Here is a 23,231-nt window from a genome sequence, read left to right as displayed (position 1 = left end):
ACAGTGGTATTATACCTTCAGCACAAGTGTCAGAACAGGCTTAACACGGCCAAGTAGGATTAGTTCCCTAAACAAACCCAGACAGTAAACATAGGTACACGTTTTACAACCTCGAGAGTTCAGAGGGACACATCCTAATTCCAGTTAAAACACAACTATAGATAGTACATCTCTATTCTGTCACAATACCAGCTGGGGTCCAGTATTCAGGGCCTACACATTACAGAATGTGACAGTACCAGCTGGGGTCCAGTATTCAGGACCTACACATTACAGAATGTGACAGTACCAGCTGGGGTCCAGTATTCAGGGCCTAAACATTACAGAATAGAATGAGGCAGTACCAGCTGGGGTCCAGTATTCAGGACCTAAACATTACAGAATAGAATGAGACAGTACCAGCTGGGGTCCAGTATTCAGGACCTACACATTATAGAATAGAATGTGGCAGTACCGGCTGGGGTCCAGTATTCAGGGCCTAAACATTATAGAATATAATGTGACAGTACCAGCTGGGGTCCAGTATTCAGGACCTACACATTATAGAATAGAATGTGACAGTACCAGCTGGGGTCCAGTATTCAGGACCTAAACATTATAGAATGTGGCAGTACCAGCTGGGGTCCAGTATTCAGGACCTACACATTATAGAATGTGACAGTACCAGCTGGGGTCCAGTATTCAGGACCTACACATTATAGAATAGAATGTGGCAGTACCAGCTGGGGTCCAGTATTCAGGACCTAAACATTATAGAATGTGGCAGTACCAGCTGGGGTCCAGTATTCAGGACCTACACATTATAGAATAGAATGTGACAGTACCAGCTGGGGTCCAGTATTCAGGACCTAAACATTATAGAATGTGGCAGTACCAGCTGGGGTCCAGTATTCAGGGCCTAAACATTATAGAATAGAATGTGGCAGTACCAGCTGGGGTCCAGTATTCAGGGCCTAAACATTATAGAATGTGGCAATACCAGCTGGGGTCCAGTATTCAGGACCTACACATTATAGAATGTGACAGTACCAGCTGGGGTCCAGTATTCAGGACCTACACATTATAGAATAGAATGTGGCAGTACCAGCTGGGGTCCAGTATTCAGGACCTAAACATTATAGAATGTGGCAGTACCAGCTGGGGTCCAGTATTCAGGACCTACACATTATAGAATAGAATGTGACAGTACCAGCTGGGGTCCAGTATTCAGGGCCTAAACATTATAGAATGTGGCAGTACCAGCTGGGGTCCAGTATTCAGGGCCTAAACATTTAGATAGAATGTGGCAGTACCAGCTGGGGTCCAGTATTCAGGGCCTAAACATTTAGATAGAATGTGGCAGTACCAGCTGGGGTCCAGTATTCAGGGCCTAAACATTATAGAATGTGGCAATACCAGCTGGGGTCCAGTATTCAGGACCTACACATTATAGAATGTGACAGTACCAGCTGGGGTCCAGTATTCAGGACCTACACATTATAGAATAGAATGTGGCAGTACCAGCTGGGGTCCAGTATTCAGGACCTAAACATTATAGAATGTGGCAGTACCAGCTGGGGTCCAGTATTCAGGACCTACACATTATAGAATAGAATGTGACAGTACCAGCTGGGGTCCAGTAGTCAGGACCTACACATTACAGAATGTGGCAGTACCAGCTGGGGTCCAGTATTCAGGGCCTACACATTATAGAATAGTACCTGCTGGGGTCCCTCTCCGTTGACCATGGTAGGGGGAGGCGAGGCGAGGAGCGGGAGGTCGGGGCTGAGTATCTGGCCGGACTCCAGTGGGGGGGTGTGGTCTGCCATGACTCCCTCATTCACAACACCGACCAGGCACTCCAAGCTCCTGGAACACAACGGACAGTAAAATCACAACGATGGCATGGACGGATGGCATGGAAACGGGAATACATTCACAAAGACGTAAGCCCAGAACACTACCAGAACACTACCTCCTATGCGTATCCTTCCACACAGTTGGCGCTTTTAACAAATAAAAAAAGGCTTTTGAGTCGCAGCACATTCTACTTCCCCCGAACGCAAAATAAAAGAATTTAACAGCAATCAACACAATCCCATGGATATACATTCTGAAAGATGATCCAGCTGTGCAACAAAATGGCACCCGATTCCCTAAAATAGGACCCTACGGGGCCAAGGCCTACAGTAGTAGACTTTATTTATTTACATTTACGTCATTTAGCAGACGCTCTTATCCAGAGCGACTTACAGTAGTGAATGCATACATTTCATACATTATTATTTTTTATTTTTTTCCCCCCCCGTACTGGTCTCCCGTGGGAATCGAACCCACAACCCTGGCGTTGCAAACACCATGCTCTACCAACTGAGCCACACGCTTCCTGCGGAAGACCCCAATTAGTCGATTGTTTGGTTGATAAGCTGTTGGTCGACCCAAGATTTTAGTCGAGCAGTAGCGCACACACACACACACACACACACACACACACACACACACCTCGGGGGAACAAATCCATTGCGGAGGCCTAGACTAATACCAAATTTACGCTTGATTCTAAAAACGTGGTCGGAAGCTCCAAATGAAGGATGTGACACAATCGCGGAACTTCCGCGGAACTTCCGGGGGTCATGCGGAGGCCAAATCGAGCGAGGCGCCTCCTAAACGGTGTAACAATGCGGTGGGCTCTGTATAGCTCTGCATTGACAGGATTGGTTGACGATAGGCTGGGGTGGTACGTCCTGTATAAAACACAAACTCACTTCCTAAATTACTTCACAACAGCTCTGCCTGCGCTGCTCTGCGATAAGCGCAAAAAGTATGAATGCCCTGAATTCTGCAGAGGCCATATTATCACCGTAAATGCTGAATGGCCAAAGCAGAAGTCAGATTGACCATGCAGCACCCAGTTGCACAATGCACTTCTATCTCCAGAATGTTCTCTCTCTCCTGCCAATTTGTGCACATTCATTGTTTCATAACTTCATTGTGTGAATCGTTTGTGTTTTTATTGTTAGTGTCTATTAATTCCCCCAATTACATGTATCACCAGTAGTACATTTAGCCTTCTCATCTACAGTGTTTGTTACTTTTAATGCATTCAATATTATTATTATTCCTGTCTTACGTCCTCATTTTCAGAGTGGACACACTGCAGAGCGCACAACCTATGCTACACTAGTGAAAAACAAGGTAATTTGTCTATTCAATTTAGTCATTATCTAGTGCTTGGAGCGCTCCTGTCACTGTTTAGTAAGCACACGCACCTGACTAAACATAGACGCAGGTCTATAGGCTACCTGGCCTGATTACACATAATAGCAGACCTATAGGCTACCTGGCCTGATTACACATAATAGCAGGTCTATAGGCTACCTGCCCTGATTACACATAATAGCAGGTCTATAGACTACCTGGCCCTGATTACACATAATAGCAGGTCTATAGACTACCTGGCCCTGATTACACATAATAGCAGGTCTATAGACTACCTGGCCTGATTACACATAATAGCAGGTCTATAGACTACCTGGCCCTGATTACACATAATAGCAGGTCTATAGACTACCTGGCCCGATTACACATAATAGCAGGTCTATAGACTACCTGGCCCTGATTACACATAATAGCAGGTCTATAGACTACCTGGCCCTGATTACACATAATAGCAGGTCTATAGACTACCTGGCCCTGATTACACATAATAGCAGGTCTATAGACTACCTGGCCCTGATTACACATAATAGCAGGTCTATAGACTACCTGGCCCTGATTACACATAATAGCAGGTCTATAGGCTACCTGGCCTGATTACACATAATAGCAGGTCTATAGACTACCTGGCCTGATTACACATAATAGCAGGTCTATAGACTACCTGGCCCTGATTACACATAATAGCAGGTCTATAGACTACCTGGCCCTGATTACACATAATAGCAGGTCTATAGACTACCTGGCCCTGATTACACATAATAGCAGGTCTATAGACTACCTGGCCTGATTACACATAATAGCAGGTCTATAGACTACCTGGCCCTGATTACACATAATAGCAGGTCTATAGACTACCTGGCCCGATTACACATAATAGCAGGTCTATAGACTACCTGGCCCTGATTACACATAATAGCAGGTCTATAGACTACCTGGCCTGATTACACATAATAGCAGGTCTATAGACTACCTGGCCCTGATTACACATAATAGCAGGTCTATAGACTACCTGGCCCTGATTACACATAATAGCAGGTCTATAGGCTACCTGGCCTGATTACACATAATAGCAGGTCTATAGACTACCTGGCCCTGATTACACATAATAGCAGGTCTATAGACTACCTGGCCCTGATTACACATAATAGCAGGCCTATAGACTACCTGGCCCTGATTACACATAATAGCAGACCTATAGACTACCTGGCCCTGATTACACATAATAGCAGGCCTATAGACTACCTGGCCCTGATTACACATAATAGCAGGTCTATAGACTACCTGGCCCTGATTACACATAATAGCAGGTCTATAGACTACCTGGCCTGATTACACATAATAGCAGGTCTATAGACTACCTGGCCCTGATTACACATAATAGCAGGTCTATAGACTACCTGGCCTGATTACACATAATAGCAGGTCTATAGACTACCTGGCCTGATTACACATAATAGCAGGTCTATAGACTACCTGGCCTGATTACACATAATAGCAGGTCTATAGACTACCTGGCCCTGATTACACATAATAGCAGGTCTATAGACTACCTGGCCTGATTACACATAATAGCAGGTCTATAGACTACCTGGCCCTGATTACACATAATAGCAGGTCTATAGACTACCTGGCCTGATTACACAGACCTATAGACTACCTGGTCTATAGACTACCTGGCCTGATTACACATAATAGCAGACCTATAGACTACCTGGCCCTGATTACACATAATAGCAGGTCTATAGACTACCTGGCCTGATTACACAGACCTATAGACTACCTGGCCCTGATTACACATAATAGCAGGTCTATAGACTACCTGGCCTGATTACACATAATAGCAGGTCTATAGACTACCTGGCCCTGATTACACATAATAGCAGGTCTATAGACTACCTGGCCTGATTACACAGACCTATAGACTACCTGGCCCTGATTACACATAATAGCAGGTCTATAGACTACCTGGCCCTGATTACACATAATAGCAGGTCTATAGACTACCTGGCCCTGATTACACATAATAGCAGGTCTATAGACTACCTGGCCCTGATTACACATAATAGCAGGTCTATAGACTACCTGGCCTGATTACACAGACCTATAGACTACCTGGCCCTGATTACACATAATAGCAGACCTATAGACTACCTGGCCCTGATTACACCTAATAGCAGGTCTATAGACTACCTGGCCTGATTACACATAATAGCAGGTCTATAGACTACCTGGCCCTGATTACACATAATAGCAGGTCTATAGACTACCTGGCCCTGATTACACATAATAGCAGGTCTATAGACTACCTGGCCCTGATTACACATAATAGCAGGTCTATAGACTACCTGGCCTGATTACACATAATAGCAGGTCTATAGACTACCTGGCCTGATTACACATAATAGCAGGTCTATAGACTACCTGGCCTGATTACACATAATAGCAGGTCTATAGACTACCTGGCCCTGATTACACATAATAGCAGGTCTATAGACTACCTGGCCCTGATTACACATAATAGCAGGTCTATAGACTACCTGGCCCTGATTACACATAATAGCAGGTCTATAGACTACCTGGCCCTGATTACACATAATAGCAGGTCTATAGACTACCTGGCCCTGATTACACATAATAGCAGACCTATAGACTACCTGGCCCTGATTACACATAATAGCAGACCTATAGACTACCTGGCCCTGATTACACATAATAGCAGGTCTATAGACTACCTGGCCCTGATTACACATAATAGCAGACCTATAGACTACCTGGCCCTGATTACACATAATAGCAGGTCTATAGACTACCTGGCCTGATTACACAGACCTATAGACTACCTGGCCCTGATTACACATAATAGCAGGTCTATAGACTACCTGGCCCTGATTACACCTAATAGCAGGTCTATAGACTACCTGGCCCTGATTACACATAATAGCAGGTCTATAGACTACCTGGCCCTGATTACACATAATAGCAGGTCTATAGACTACCTGGCCTGCGCGCAAATGTAGGCATATATAATGTGAACATTGTGAGATCTGACAGTATTTCTGATTGGCTTAACGCACCACCACTAATGACCTGTGGAGCTCATTGTTCCTTTATCCCAAACAAACTAAGTCTGTTTTTACATCCATTGATAATTACAATAGTTACATAAAGGAGGGCCAGCCAATGAGAGCATACAGGTCCCAGTGGTGTGTAATGTATGGGGCTTTGGTGACAAAACGGATGGCACTGTGATAGACTGCATCCAGTTTGCTGAGTAGAATGTTGGAGGTTATTTTGTAAATGACATCGCCGAAGTCACTGATCGGTAGGATAGTCAGTTTTACGAGGGTATGTTTGGCAGCATGAGTGAAGGAGGCTTTGTTGCGAAATAGGAAGCCGATTCTAGATTTAATTTTGGATTGGAGATGCTTAATGTGAGTGAGGAAGGAGAGTTTACAGTCTAACCAGACACCTAGGTATTTGTAGTTATCCACATATTCTAGGTCAGAACCGTCCAGAGTAGTGATGCTGGACTGGCGGGCAGGTGCAGGCAGCGATCGGTTGAAGAGCATGCATTTAGTTTTACTTGTATTTAGGAGCAGTTGGAGGCCACGGAAGGAGAGTTGTATGGCATTGAAGCTCGTCTGGAGGTTAGTTAACAGAGTGTCCAAAGAAGGGCCAGAAGTATACAGAATGGTGTCGTCTGCGTAGAGGTGGATCAGAGACTCACCAGCAGCAAGAGCGACATCATTGATGTATACAGAGAAAAGAGACGGCCCGAGAATTGAACCCTGTGGCACCCCCATAGAGACTGCCAGAGGTCCGGACAACAGGCCCTCCGATTTGACACACTGAACTCAATCTGAGAAGTAGTAGGTGAACCAGGTGAGGCAATCATTTGAGAAACCAAGGCTATTGAGTCTGCTGATAAGAATGCATTGATTGACAGAGTCGAAAGCCTTGGCCAGGTCGATGAATACGGCTGCACAGTATTGTCTCTTATCGATGGCAGTTATGATATCGTTTAGGACCTTGAGCGTGGCTGAGGTGGACCCATGACCAGCTCGGAAACCAGATTGCATAGTGGAGAAGGTACGGTGGGATTCAAAATGGACGGTGATCTGTTTATTAACTTGGCTTTCGAAGACTTTAGAAAGGCAGGGTAGGATAGATAAAGGTCTGTAGCAGTTTGGGTCAAGAGTGTCCCCTCCTTTGAAGAGGGGGATGACCGCGGAAGATTTCCAATCTTTTGGAATCTCAGACGACACGAAAGAGAGGTTGAACAGGCTAGTAATAGGGGTTGCAACAATTTCCGCAGATAATTTTACAAAGAGTGGGTCCAGATTGTCTAGCCCTGCTGATTTGTAGGGGTCCAGATTTTGCCGCTCTTTCAGAACATTAGCTATCTAGATTTAGGTGAAGGAGAAATGGGGGAGGCTTGGGCGAGTTGCTGTGGGGGGGTGAAAGGCTGTTGACCAGGGTAGGGGAAGCCAGGTGGAAAGCATGGCCCGCCGTAGAAAACTTTTAATTGAAATTCACAATTATAGTGGATGTATCAGTGGTGACAGTGTTTCCTAGCCTCAGTGCAGTGGGCAGCTGGGAGGAGGTGCTCTTATTCTCCATCGAATTTACAGTGTCCCAGAACTTTTTGGAGTTTGTGTTGCAGGATGAAGATTTATTTTTGAAAAAGCAAGCCTTTGCTTTCCTAACTGCCTGTGTATATTGGTTCCGAACTTCCCTGAAAATGTGCATATCGCAGGGGGCTATTCGATGCTAATGCAGAACGCAACAGGATGTTTTTGTGCTGGTCAAGGGCAGTCGGGTCTGGAGTGAACCACGGGCTCTATCCGTTCCTGGTTCTACATTTTTTGACTTGGGTATGCTTATTTAAGATTGTGAGGAAAGCACTTTTAAAGAATAACTAGGCATTCTCTACTGACGGAATGAGGTCAATATCCTTCCAGGATACCCGGGCCAGGTCGATTAGAAAGGCGTGCTCGCTGAAGTGTTTTAGGGAGTGTTTGACAGTGATGAGGGGTGGTCGTTTGACCGTAGACCTATTACGGACGCAGGCAATGAGGCAGTGATCGCTGAGATCCTGGTTGAAGACAGCAGAGGTAAAATTTGGAGGGCAGGTTGGTTAGGATGATATCTATGAGGGTGCCTGTGTTTACGGATTTAGGGGTTGTACCTGGTAGGTTCATTGATAATTTGTGTGAGATTGAGGGTATCAAGCTTAGATTGTAGGACGGCCAGGGTGAGCATTAAAGGGAAAAAAAATACGTCATGCTCTGATCCACTGGAAAGTCATAAAAAAAAAAAATAGGCCTACCTGATTACTTATCAGTGCTAGACTTATATGCCATCTGTAAATACTCATTTTGGGTGCTTGTACTGTTTATATTTAGACGCAGGAGCTCTACAACACTTTTGAGCAAATATTCTGTAAAAGGAACAAGAGCTCAAGCAGTAGAAAATTGTAGGCGCCGTCCAGTGAGCAACTACCGCCCAAGTCAAACACTGCTTCTTATCTCTTGCGCAAATAGCCTAAAGCTGTGTCTGTCCCGAGCTCACTAGCACAGTAAAAACTCTGAGGGTCCAGAATATTTTATACAAATGTTGCAAGTTTGCAAGCTTCAGGTCTGACCCAAGTTAATAGTTGATACAATGTCTCAAGTTCGTTGCAGACAGGCCATGCTTAGCCAATGCAATTTATTGGGATTATTTTTTTTTTAAATTATTTTTAATCTGGATATTTTCTACCTGCAGGCTGCAGTTTTTATATGTTGGATATTTTTACATAGCTTGGCAATAGAAATTATTTTAGATTTTTATCATTTTCATTTCAATAGAATTTTGATTAAGTACATGAAAGGTTTTGAGATATAAAGACAAAACTGTTATAAGAAAATGTGCATATGAAAACCATAACTGTCATGCAGATCGGTAGAAATGGTAAGATAAATTGGCATGCCACATGAGGAAAAGGTGTGCTACTCCTCGTGCAGCCGATTACCAGCAACTTCAGGGGAGTAAATGGCAGAATCTGAGAAAGCCAGCAAGAGGAGAATGGTTGGGTCAGGTTCATGTTTCTCTCTTCCTCTAGATCTCTGGCTCCCTCGAGTCATTTGTGTCTTATTTCATTAAAACAGTAAGCTTAAAGCATCAGACAAGGTCAACACATATAGTTCATTTTTTTTATTTAAAAAAAAAAAAACACACAGGGTGTGTCATGTGACATTTCAGGAAACTAAGCGCATGTCCCACATCACTACTAGAGGCATTTGAATGTAAAACATTTAATTATAATGTGTTTTATGGCAGAAATCCCTTCTGGAACATGTGAACTTCCATGTGCCTTGAATAACACATTTGTACACCATCTGTAAATACGAAAACATGTTAAATTACGAGCCTAGTTGGTTTAGCACGAGAAAAAGTCAGGAACCTTCCCGCTAGCCATGATTGGCTGAGATAATGAATGGGCTGGACATGTCCGAGAGAGGAGTTTGGATTGGTCTGTCATGTAGCACGCTTCTGTCTATAACATAACAAATAAATTATGGATAAAGTAGCCAATATAAAGTGTTGAAATAAGTTACAGTATTAAGACTAAACCGGATGCGCTCTTCGGCCTACAGCTCCATGGTGGTTATACAAGGCTGCTATACTAAGAATATTGTACTAATGATAAATGACATTCATTATTATTAGTAGTAGTATTATTATTATTATTATTACAACAATGATGATGATCAAGGAACAACAAGGAGATCAAGGAAAAGGGAGGGTTATTAAAAAATATTTAAAAATTCGGACAATATGGAAGTGTAAACACTGAATAAATTCTAAATAATACCAATGAGGCAGGTCTAAAGAAAAATAGTGTAAAGCATTTATTACGGCATAGCGAAGATTTAAAACCTGTCGAATTTGTAAATGTGGTTGCGTGAGGCTTTGTGCTCACGGAATCAGTAGGCTATTAAACTCTCAAACAGGCAACAGATGCAGAGACATCTCCAGAGATGTTCGATCTGGTTCAAGTCCAGACTCTGGCTGGGCCACTCAAGGACATTCAGAGACATTTCCCGAAACTACTCCTGCATTGTCTTGGCTGTGTGCTGAGGGTCGCTGTCCTATTGGAAGGTGAACCTCCGCCCCAGTCTGAGGTCCTGAGATCTCTGGAGCAGGCTTTCTTCAAGGATCTCTCTGTACTTTGCTCCGTTCATCTTTCCCTCGATCCTGACTATTCTCCCAGTCCATGGCGCTGAAAAACAGCCCCACAGACTGATGGTACCACAACCATGCTTCACCGTAGTGGTGGTGCCAGGTTTCCTCCAGACGTGACGCTTGGCATTCAGGCCAAAGAATTCGATCGTGGTTTCATCAGACCAGATAATCTTGTTTCTCAGAGTTCTTTAGGTGCCTTTTGGCAAACTCCAAGCGGGCTGTCATGTGCCTTTTACTGAGGAGTGGCTTCCATCTGGCCACTCTACATTTTTACATTTACATTTACATTTTAGTCATTTAGCAGACGCTCTTATCCAGAGCGACTTACAGTAGTGAATGCATACATTTCATGCATTTGTTTTTGTACTGGAGAGTAATGCAGAATCTGAATCGAACCCACAACCCTGGCGTTGCACTCACCATGCTGGCGTTGCAAACACCATGCTCTACCAACTGAGCCACAGGGAAGACTACCATAAAGGCCTGATTGGTAGAGTGCTGCAGAGATGGTTGTCCTTCCTCAAGGTTGTCCCATCTCCACAGAAGAAATCTGGAGCTCTGTCAGAGTGACCATCAGGTTCTTGGTCACCTCCCTGACCAAGGCCCTTCACCCCAGATTGCTCAGTTTGGCCGGGCGGCCAGCTCTAGGAAGAGTCTTGGTGGTTCCAAACTTCTTCCATTTAAGAATGATGGAGGCCACTGTGTTCTTGGGGACCTTCAATGCTGAAGAAATGTTTTGGTACCTTTCCCCAGATCTGTGCCTCGACACAATCCTGTCTAGGAGCTCTACGGACAACTCCTTTGACCTCATGGCCTGGTTTTTGCTGCGACATGCACGGTCAACTGTGGGACCTTATATAGACAGGTGTGTGCCTTTCCAAATCATGTCCAATCTATTGAATTTACCACAGGTGGACTCCAATCAAGTTGTAGAAACATCTCAAGGATGATCAATGTAAACAGGATGCACCTGAGCTCAATTTCGAGTCTCAGCAAAGGGTCTGAATACTGATGTAAGGTTTCTGTTTTTTTTTATGCTTAATAAATTTGCAAACATTTCTAAAAACCTGTTTTCGCTTTGTCATCAGGAAGTATTGTCTGCAGATTAATGAGGATATATATCTTTTTTTAATCCATTTTAGAATAAGGCTGTAACGTAACAAAATGTTGGGGGGGGGAAAAAAATGAAGGGGTCTGAATACTTTCCAAATGCACTGTACATACACAAAGAGAATACATTACAAATTACACCCATTTCCCTGCATAGTGAAATACCTTTTGAGGTGTAAAACTTTTTCACATCGGCTAATATTACAATTATCTTGCCAAACAACGTGTCCATTACTGTTGTGAGCTTTGCTTGACACACCTATTGGTTTCATACAACCCGTGCAACACGTAACCTACTTCCTTGTTGGTTTTGGGTAGAATTCAGGTAGAACAGTGCCCTCTCACACAAGTCCTCCACTTGTGTGAGAGGTAGCCAATGCAACCTTAATACGCCTGACCATTTCTCCAGACAGTGGAAGAACTGCTCTGGTGCGCTCAAATGAAAAACAGCATCTCGAGGCTAGTACATAAATGAATTCTCATCTGTCAAGATGGAGGCACAGACAGAAGCTCTGACACTACTCATTTGTAAATATGTATTGTAGGTACTTAGATGTATTAGTTGGTATTAGCAGTCGGTGGTATTAATTGTGGGCAGCAGTCGGTGGTAGCAGTATTTGGCAGTAGTAGCAGTTTGTAGTAGTAGTAGTAGTAGCAGTAGTTTTAGTAGTAGCAGTAGTTTTAGTAGTAGTAGTAGTAGCAGTAGTTTTAGTAGTAGTTGTAGCAGTAGTTGTAGTAGTAGTAGTCGTAGTAGTTTTAGTAGTAGTTGTAGCAGTAGTAGTAGTAGTAGTAGTTGTAGTTTTATTAGTAGTTTTATTAGTAGTTGTAGCAGTAGTTGTAGCAGTAGTTGTAGCAGTAGTTGTAGCAGTAGTTGTAGCAGTAGTAGTAGTTGTTGTAGCAGTAGTTGTAGCAGTAGTTGTAGCAGTAGCAGTAGTTGTAGTAGCAGTAGTTGTTGTAGCAGTAGTTGTTGTAGCAGTAGTTGTTGTAGCAGTAGTTGTTGTAGCAGTAGTTGTTGTAGCAGTAGTTGTTGTAGCAGTAGTTGTTGTAGCAGTAGTTGTTGTAGCAGTAGTTGTAGTAGCAGTAGTTGTAGTAGCAGTAGTTGTTGTAGCAGTAGTTGTAGTAGCAGTAGTTGTAGTAGCAGTAGTTTTCGTAGCAGTAGTTTTCGTAGTTGTAGCAGTAGTTGTAGCAGTAGTTGTAGCAGTAGTTGTAGCAGTAGTTGTAGCAGTAGTTGTAGCAGTAGTTGTTGTAGCAGTAGTTGTTGTAGCAGTAGTTGTTGTAGCAGTAGTTTTATTAGTAGTTGTAGCAGTAGTAGTAGTTGTAGTTTTATTAGCAGTTGTAGCAGCAGTTGTAGCAGCAGTTGTAGCAGCAGTTGTAGCAGCAGTTGTAACAGTAGTTGTAACAGTAGTAGTAGTAGTTGTAGTTTTATTAGCAGTTGTAGCAGCAGTTGTAGCAGCAGTTGTAGCAGTAGCAGTAGCAGTAGTAGCAGTAGTAGCAGTAGTAGTTTTATTAGTTGTAGCAGTAGTTTTATTAGTTGTAGCAGTAGTTGTAGCAGTAGCAGTAGTAGTAGCAGTAGTAGTAGCAGTAGTAGTTTTATTAGTTGTAGCAGTAGTAGTAGCAGTAGCAGTAGTAGTAGCAGTAGTAGTAGCAGTAGCAGTAGTAGTAGCAGTAGTAGTTTTATTAGTTGTAGCAGTAGCAGTTTTATTAGTTGTAGCAGTAGTAGTAGTAGTAGCAGTAGTAGTTTTATTAGTTGTAGCAGTAGTAGTAGTAGTAGCAGTAGTAGTTTTATTAGTTGTAGCAGTAGTAGTAGTAGTAGCAGTAGTAGTTTTATTAGTTGTAGCAGTAGTAGTAGTAGTAGCAGTAGTAGTTTTATTAGTTGTAGCAGTAGTAGTAGTAGTAGTAGCAGTAGTAGTTTTATTAGTTGTAGCAGTAGTTGTAGCAGTAGTTGTAGCAGTAGTTGTTGTAGCAGTAGTTGTTGTAGCAGTAGTTGTTGTAGCAGTAGTTGTTGTAGCAGTAGTTGTTGTAGCAGTAGTTGTTGTAGCAGTAGTTTTATTAGTAGTTGTAGCAGTAGTAGTAGTTGTAGTTTTATTAGCAGTTGTAGCAGCAGTTGTAGCAGCAGTTGTAGCAGCAGTTGTAGCAGCAGTTGTAGCAGCAGTTGTAGCAGCAGTTGTAGCAGCAGTTGTAGCAGCAGTTGTAGCAGCAGTTGTAGCAGTAGAGTAGTAGTTGTAGTAGCAGTTGTAGCAGCAGTTGTAGCAGCAGTTGTAGCAGGTAGCAGCAGTTGTAGCAGTAGCAGTAGTAGTAGTAGTAGCAGTAGTAGTTTTATTAGTTGTAGCAGTAGTAGTTTTATTAGTTGTAGCAGTAGTTGTAGCAGTAGTAGTAGTAGTAGCAGTAGTAGTAGCAGTAGTAGTTTTATTAGTTGTAGCAGTAGTAGTAGCAGTAGCAGTAGTAGTAGCAGTAGTAGTAGCAGTAGTAGTAGCAGTAGTAGTTTTATTAGTTGTAGCAGTAGTAGTTTTATTAGTTGTAGCAGTAGTAGCAGTAGTAGTTTTATTAGTTGTAGCAGTAGTAGTAGTAGTAGCAGTAGTAGTTTTATTAGTTGGCAGTAGTAGTAGTAGTAGCAGCAGTAGTTTTATTAGTTGTAGCAGTAGTAGTAGTAGCAGCAGTAGTTTTATTAGTTGTAGCAGTAGTAGTAGTAGCAGCAGTAGTTTTATTAGTTGTAGCAGTAGTAGTAGCAGTAGTAGTTTTATTAGTTGTAGCAGTAGTAGTAGTTGTAGCAGTAGTAGTTTTATTAGTTGTAGCAGTAGTAGTAGTTGTAGCAGTAGCAGTAGTTGTAGCAGTAGCAGTAGCAGTAGTAGTAGCAGTAGCAGTAGCAGTAGTAGTAGCAGTAGCAGTAGCAGTAGCAGTAGCAGTAGTAGCAGTAGTAGTAGTAGTTTTATTAGTTGTAGCAGTAGCAGTAGCAGTAGCAGTAGTAGTTTTATTAGTTGTAGTAGTAGTAGTAGTAGTTTTATTAGTTGTAGCAGTAGTAGTAGTAGTTTTATTAGTTGTAGCAGTAGTAGTAGTTGTAGCAGTAGTAGTTTTATTAGTTGTAGCAGTAGTAGTAGTTGTAGCAGTAGCAGTAGTTGTAGCAGTAGCAGTAGCAGTAGTAGCAGTAGCAGTAGCAGTAGCAGTAGCAGTAGCAGTAGCAGTAGCAGTAGTAGCAGTAGCAGTAGTAGTTTTATTAGTTGTAGCAGTAGCAGTAGCAGTAGCAGTAGCAGTAGTAGTTTTATTAGTTGTAGCAGGAAGGATATTGAGTTCATCCCGTCAGTAGAGGATGCCTGGTTGCTCATTAAAAGTGCTTTCCTCACCATCTTAAATAAGCATGGCCCATACAAAAAAATGTAGAACTAAGAACAGATATAGGCCTTGGTTGACCCCAAACTTGACTGCCCTTGACCAGCACAAAAACATCCAGTGGCGTTCTGCATTAGCATTGAATAGCCCCCGCGATATGCAACTTTTCAGGGAAGTTAGGAACCAATATACACAGGCAGTTAGGAAAGCAAAGGCTAGCTTTTTCAAACAGAAATGTACATCCTGTAGCACTAATTCCAAAAAGTTCTGGGACACTGTAAAGTCCATGGATAATAAGAGCACCTCCTCCCAGCTGCCCACTGCACTGAGGCTAGGAAACACTGTCACCACCGATAAATCTACGATAATCGATCATTTCAATAAGCATTTTTCTACGGCTGGCTATGCTTTCCACCTCTAACCTGGTTGAATTATCGGGCCGACTGTCTGTATACATCAATGATGTCGCTCTTGCTGCTGGTGAGTAGCTGATCCACCTCTACGCAGACGATACCATTCTGTATACTTCTGGCCCTTCTTTGGACACTGTGTCTACCCTCCAGACGAGCTTCAATGCCATACAACTCTCCTTCCACGGCCTCCAACTGCTCTTAAAAGGCAAGTAAAACTAAATGCATGCTCTTCAACCGATCGCTGCCCGCACCTGCCCGTCCAGCATCACTACTCTGGACGGTTCTGACTTAGAATATGTGGACATCTACAAATACCTAGGTGTCTGGTTAGACTGTAAACGCTCCTTCCAGACCCACATTAAGCATCTCTGGTCCAAAATTAAATATAGAATCGGCTTCCCATTTCGCAACAAAGCATCCTTCACTCATGCTGCCAAACATACCCTCGTAAAACTGACCATCCTACCGATCAGTGACTTCGGCGATGTCATTTACAAAATAACCTCCAACATTCTACTCAGCAAACTGGATGCAGTCTATCACAGTGCCATCCGTTTTGTCACCAAAGCCCCATATACTACCCACCACTGCGACCTGTATGCTCTTGTTAGCTGGCCCTCGCTTCATATTCGGCCCCAAACCCACTGGCTCCAGGTCATCTATAACTCTCCGCTAGGTAAAGCTCCGCATTATCTCAGTTCACTGGTCACCATAGCAACACCCACCCATAGCACGAACTCCAGCAGGTATATTTTACTGGTCATCCCCAAAGCCAACACTTCCTTTGGCCGCCTCTCTTTCCAGTTCTCTGCTGCCAATGACTGTAACGAATTGCAAAAAAATCACTGATTCTGAGTCTTATATCTCCCTCTCTAACTTTAAGCATCAGCTGTCAGAGCAGCTTACCGATCACTGTACCTGTACACAGCCAATCTGTAAATAGCCGACCCAACTACCTCACCCCCATATTGTTACTTACCATCTAGCTCTTTTGTACCCCATTATCTCTACTTGCACATCATCATCTGCACATCTATCACTCCAGTGTGATAAGAGACAACTTGGAAACCCCAACTAGGTTCCGAGAGATCTACAGGAAACCCCATCTAGGTTCCGAGAGATCTACAGGAAACCCCATCTAGGTTCCGAGAGATCTACAGGAAACCCCATCTAGGTTCCGAGAGATCTACAGGAAACCCCAACTAGGTTCCGAGAGATCTACAGGAAACCCCATCTAGGTTCCGAGAGATCTACAGGAAACCCCATCTAGGTTCCGAGAGATCTACAGGAAACCCCATCTAGGTTCCGAGAGATCTACAGGAAACCCCATCTAGGTTCTAGGAGATCTACAGGAAACCCCATCTAGGTTCCGAGAGATCTACAGGAAACCCCATCTAGGTTCCGAGAGATCTACAGGAAACCCCATCTAGGTTCCGAGAGATCTACAGGAAACCCCATCTAGGTTCCGAGAGATCTACAGGAAACCCCATCTAGGTTCCGAGAGATCTACAGGAAACCACATCTAGGTTCCGAGAAATCTACAGGAAACCACATGTAGGTTCTAGGAGATCTACAGGAAACCCCATCTAGGTTCCGAGAGATCTACAGGAAACCACATCTAGGTTCCGAGAGATCTACAGGAAACCACATCTAGGTTCCGAGAGATCTACAGGAAACCACATCTAGGTTCCGAGAGATCTACAGGAAACCACATCTAGGTTCCGAGAGATCTACAGGAAACCACATCTAGGTTCCGAGAAATCTACAGGAAACCACATCTAGGTTCTAGGAGATCTACAGGAAACCCCATCTAGGTTCCGAGAAATCTACAGGAAACCACATCTAGGTTCTAGGAGATCTACAGGAAACCCCATCTAGGTTCTAGGAAATCTACAGGAAACCACATCTAGGTTCTAGGAGATCTACAGGAAACCCCATCTAGGTTCCGAGAGATCTACAGGAAACCACATCTAGGTTCCGAGAGATCTACAGGAAACCACATCTAGGTTCTAGGAGATCTACAGGAAACCCCATCTAGGTTCCGGAAAATCTACAGGAAACCACATCTAGGTTCCGAGAAATCTACAGGAAACCCCATCTAGGTTCCGAGAAATCTACAGGAAACCCCATCTAGGTTCCGAGAAATCTACAGGAAACCCCATCTAGGTTCCGAGAGATCTACAGGAAACCCCATCTAGGTTCCGAGAAATCTACAGGAAACCACATCTAGGTTCTAGGAGATCTACAGGAAACCCCATCTAGGTTCCGAGAAATCTACAGGAAACCACATCTAGGTTCTAGGAGATCTACAGGAAACCCCATCTAGGTTCCGAGAAATCTACAGGAAACCCCATCTAGGTTCCGGGAAATCTACAGGAAACCACATCTAGGTTCCGAGACATCTACAGGAAACCACATCTAGGTTCTAGGAGATCTACAGGAAACCCCATCTAGGTTCCGGAAAATCTACAGGAAACCCCATCTAGGTTCCGAGAAATCTACAGGAAACCACATCTAGGTTCCGAGAGATCTACAGGAAACCCCATCTAGGTTCCGAGAGATCTACAGGAAACCCCATCTAGGTTCCGAGAGATCTACAGGAAACCCCATCTAGGTTCCGAGACATCTACAGGAAACCACATCTAGGTTCCGAGAGATCTACAGGAAACCCCATCTAGGTTCTAGGAGATCTACAGGAAACCCCATCTAGGTTCCGAGAAATCTACAGGAAACCCCATCTAGGTTCCGAGAAATCTACAGGAAACCCCATCTAGGTTCCGAGAAATCTACAGGAAACCCCATCTAGGTTCCGAGAGATCTACAGGAAACCCCATCTAGGTTCCGAGAGATCTACAGGAAACCCCATCTAGGTTCCGAGAAATCTACAGGAAACCACATCTAGGTTCTAGGAGATCTACAGGAAACCCCATCTAGGTTCCGAGAAATCTACAGGAAACCACATCTAGGTTCTAGGAGATCTACAGGAAACCCCATCTAGGTTCCGAGAAATCTACAGGAAACCACATCTAGGTTCTAGGAGATCTACAGGAAACCCCATCTAGGTTCCGGAAAATCTACAGGAAACCACATCTAGGTTCCGAGAAATCTACAGGAAACCCCATCTAGGTTCCGAGAGATCTACAGGAAACCCCATCTAGGTTCCGAGAAATCTACAGGAAACCACATCTAGGTTACAACAGAGTAGCCTAAAAATTCACTTGCTGAGAGTGGTATCATAGCATTACAGCTACATCAACTAATGCAATGCAAAGCTATCAACAAAAGTAGTAGCCTATGATAATTATATGAATGTTTTTATATAATAGTACTTCATTGAATTTACAGCAGACATTAATACTATTAAAAAGCTATCAACAACGTAGCAAGCAGCCTACATAGTAGTCATGAATGTTTCTATATTGAAAAGAACAGTCCTTCAAATAATATGGGGGTTGGTACTAGCATAAGGGAGGTCAATAACAGTGAGTAAAGGGGGACATTAAAAGCTGATGACGGTTCAGTTTACGATACAAAATCTTTTCTGCCCCCTCAGTGGGCATCCACACACACACAAATAATGATTCTTAAGCCGTCAGCATGCTTCAGGTCGACTGGCGCCAAGCCAAACTCGGCTAGGCGAAACGAAAGAGTGTGCTCCCATACACCCTTAAAAAAAAAAAAAGACCTTCGTTCGAAAAATGAGAAAAGAGTGGCAGTAGCACTGTTTGTCCATTTTGATCAACGGTAGCTAGAATACACTTCCTTGAAATAGTCCTAATGAATCTAAGATAACTCTAAGACGATTTTGATGAGATCTGTCGCCCAATTTTACATCTAACTAAAAGATATTTGGTGCAGTATTTTTCAATTAAAAAAAAAATTGTGCACGAAAACAAGTTGTCTCCGGTTGAATGACAACAAAGATTTTATTGAAGAATCCCTACAGGTGACCAATCACCGACGAACGGGCGTAGACTTCGGCTAACTCATCAGAGCTGGGGGACTAAGAAAACTGACTTCTGCTGCAGCAGGCCTGGAGGACAGCTCATTAGAGCTGGGGGCCCTGAGAGAAGTGACTTCTGCCGCAGCAGGCCTGGAGGACAGCTCATTAGAGCTGGGGCCCTGAGAGAACTCAGGCCTGGAGGACAGCTCATTAGAGCTGGGGGCCCTGAGAGAAGTGACTTCTGCTGCAGCAGGCCTGGAGGACAGCTCATTAGAGCTGGGGCCCTGAGAGAACTCAGGCCTGGAGGACAGCTCATTAGAGCTGGGGCCCTGAGAGAACTCAGGCCTGGAGGACAGCTCATTAGAGCTGGGGGCCCTGAGAGAAGTGACTTCTGCTGCTGGAGGCCTGGAGGACAGCTCATTAGAGCTGGGGGCCCTGAGAGAAGTGACTTCTGCCGCTGGAGGCCTGGAGGACAGCTCATTAGAGCTGGGGGCCCTGAGAGAACTGACTTCTGCTGCAGCAGGCCTGGAGGACAGCTCATTAGAGCTGGGGCCCTGAGAGAACCAGGCCTGGAGGACAGCTCATTAGAGCTGGGGGCCCTGAGAGAAGTGACTTCCGCTGCAGCAGGCCTGGAGGACAGCTCATACACACCTCTCTCTCTAAGTGAGTCACACACAATTATGTTAAGTGGCCATGTGAATACTAGCCTCCCCTTTGCTAGAGTACAAACACTTAAGGGTCCTCTCACTGACCTGCCAGCCCAGCTCCCATCTAAGTCCCCCATCTACCCTTCACCCACGCAGTGCTATAATGCAGCCAGCGCCGCGGCGCTAACCCCAGGCAGGCAGGGTTATAGGCAATTACACTACTCACAGTCATTGCCTCCTCTCAAGATCTAACTGCAGTGGCCCAATGGCAAGACAAAATGGCCAGGAGTACAGCACCATGAAAAATAAGTGGACCACTTTCTACTACTACAGAATTGGTGTCAGTGAGAGTCAGGGTGAGAAAGAAAACATAAAAAATAAAAAAAAATATGAAATGACTTCCATCATTTCGCAAGAAAGAAAGATGAGCGCAATAGAGAGAGACAACAGAGAGAGTGTTTTTTTTTTTTAACATGGCGGAGGAGTGGCAAACACCTATAGATGGAGAAGATGAGTCGAGTCAAAGGTCAAGGATGCCTCCAAAATGGCACCCTATTCCCTCTGGTTAAAAGGCACCCTATTGGCCCTGGTTAAAAGCAGTGCACTACATAGGGAATAGGGTGTAGACATAAGTCAAGTGCTCTGAGGAAACAGAGATTGGTCTTTTCTCAGTCATTTCTCAGTCATGAGGTCACAAAGACAACATCCTTAGCTACAATACTTGGGAACTATGATGTCACATTACTGGTGAATTTTTTAATTTCCTCCAAATGTCCGCCCCCAAATGCAAATGACTTTCAATATCTCAGGCAATAATCGTGCATAAGAACAAAACCGGACAAACTGAGATCAGAGAGGAGTTTCGCTTGACAATGTTTCTTACATTGAACCTCAACACAGTACCGAAACAAGCACAAATAGTTGTGATAGTTGTGTTTTTCAGTTTCGGGTGGTTATAAAACAGCACAACTGCCTTCCTGAGTCTGTCCCAACAACCAGTAGCTTACTCTCAGCAGCTGTAATGACCACTCTTATATAGGACACCTGGACTGGAGAAATACTGGAATAGGAGTGCTGATCTAAGATCAGTTATATCGTATAGATTGTAATAAATAAGAGAGGATAACTGATCCTAGGTCAGCACTCCTATTCAGTAAGACCCTGAATACATGCAGACCGTGGTTGTTCACTTCAACTTGGACTGAACGTAATCATGTCTTTCACAGCAGTCATAAAACTGAACTTGGTGGAGGCTTGGGTTAGTTGGCAATCGAGCTTGGGTTAGTTGGCCATCGAGCTTGGGTTAGTTGGCCATCGAGCTTGGGTTAGTTGGCCATCGAGCTTGGGTTAGTTGGCCATCGAGCTTGGGTTAGTTGGCCATCGAGCTTGGGTTAGTTGGCCATCGAGCTTGGGTTAGTTGGCCATCGAGCTTGGGTTAGTTGGCCATCGAGCTTGGGTTAGTTGGCCATCGAGCTTGGGTTAGTTGGCCATCGAGCTTGGGTTAGTTGGCCATCGAGCTTGGGTTAGTTGGCCATCGAGCTTGGGTTAGTTGGCCATCGAGCTTGGGTTAGTTGGCCATCGAGCTTGGGTTAGTAGGCAATCGAGCTTGGGTTAGTTGGCCATCGAGCTTGGGTTAGTTGGCAATGGAGCTTGGGTTAGTTGGCAATCGAGCTTGGGTTAGTTGGCAATCGAGCTTGGGTTAGTTGGCAATCGAGCTTGGGTTAGTTGGCCATCGAGCTTGGGTTAGTTGGCCATCGAGCTTGGGTTAGTTGGCCATCGAGCTTGGGTTAGTTGGCCATCGAGCTTGGGTTAGTTGGCCATCGAGCTTGGGTTAGTTGGCCATCGAGCTTGGGTTAGTTGGCCATCGAGCTTGGGTTAGTTGGCCATCGAGCTTGGGTTAGTTGGCCATCGAGCTTGGGTTAGTTAAAAAGAATCTAAAATATATTTTGATTCGTTTAACACTTTGATTACTACATGATTCCATATGTGTGTTACTTGATAGTTTTGATGTCTTCACTATTATTCTACAATGTAGAAAATTGTAAAAATAAAGAAAACCCCTTGAATGAGTAAGTGTCCAAACTTTTGACTGGTACACACACACACACACACACACACACACACACGACAGATGTGAAGAAGGCACAACAACATATTTTCCCCCTCAGGAGACTGAAAGATTTGGCATGGGTCCCCAGAAACTCAAACCGTTCTACAGCTGCACCATCGAGAGCGGTTGCATCACTGCCTGGTACGGCAACTGCTCGGCATCTGACCGTAAGGCGCTACAGAGGGTATTGAGAACGGCCCAGTACATCACTGAGGCCATGCTTCCTGCCATCCAGGACCTCTATACTACGCAGTGTCACACTGGTGCTACTCACTGTTTGTTATCTATGCATAGTCTCTCAAATATAGAACAGGGCAGCACGCTGGCCCTTAAAAGTACACAGTGAGCTAACATTAATGACATGCATATCAATCTCTCATGGCTCAAAGTAGAAGAGAGATTGACTTAATCACCACTTGTTTTTGTAAGAGGTGTTGACAAGCTGAATGCACCGAGCTGCCAGTTTAAAATACTTGCACACAGATCGGACACCCATGAATACCCCACAAGACATGCCACAAGAGGTCTCTTCACAGTCCCCAAAGTCCAGAACAGACTATGGGAGGCGCACAGTACTACATAGAGCCATGACAACATGGAACTCTATTCCACATCAGGTAACTGATGACAGCAGTAGAATCAGATTTTTTTAAACAGGTAAAAAAATACAACTTATGGAACAACAGGGACTGTTAAGAGACGCATGCATACACATTCATTGTGATATTGTTGTATGGTGGTATTAAACATTTTGTATTCTAGATATGTAATGGTATAATAATAATAATAATAATATTATATGTATTGTTTTACATATTTTGTTTTTTTTAAGTAATGTTAAGTGCTTTAATATGTTTGGACCCCAGGAAGAGTAGTGTGGATCCCTAATAAATACATGAACAAAATACCTCCACGAACCTGTACATATATAAAATCTCACACACACACACACACACACACACACACACACTTTAGTATATTTAGTAAATATTTTCTTAACTATTTATTTTACTGCATTGTTGGTTAAAGGCTTGTAACTAAGCATTTCCACGGGAAGGTCTACACTTGTTGTATTTGGCGCATGTGATAAATACAATGTGATAATAAAAAGACTATGTAAAGAACATTGTGAATGCCATTTAATTTTCTCTATGTAGCGAAATCGAACCGTGGAACTAAACCACAATAGTACCGAACTATGGGTTTGGTGAACTTTTACACTCCTAGATTTAACCGGTGGTTTACAACACAGGTGTTCA

The 23,231-nt window shown here is 43.8% G+C and overlaps 1 protein-coding gene across 1 annotated transcript in view; it reads right to left on the bottom strand.

Annotated features, from left to right (window-relative positions):
• Positions 1–23,231, bottom strand: part of fndc3a (fibronectin type III domain containing 3A) — a 187,963-nt gene that overhangs the window by 163,741 nt on the left and 991 nt on the right. The window contains exon 2 of the mRNA XM_045704129.1: positions 1,701–1,848. Within this exon, the coding sequence (XP_045560085.1) occupies positions 1,701–1,808 (108 nt within the window). The 5' untranslated portion in view covers positions 1,809–1,848. The remainder of the gene's footprint in view (positions 1–1,700; positions 1,849–23,231) is intronic.

This window comes from Salmo salar, chromosome ssa20, assembly GCF_905237065.1.
Source record: "Salmo salar chromosome ssa20, Ssal_v3.1, whole genome shotgun sequence".
In the NCBI taxonomy this organism is placed as follows: domain Eukaryota; kingdom Metazoa; phylum Chordata; class Actinopteri; order Salmoniformes; family Salmonidae; genus Salmo; species Salmo salar.
This window is presented reverse-complemented; position numbering and strand designations above follow the sequence as displayed.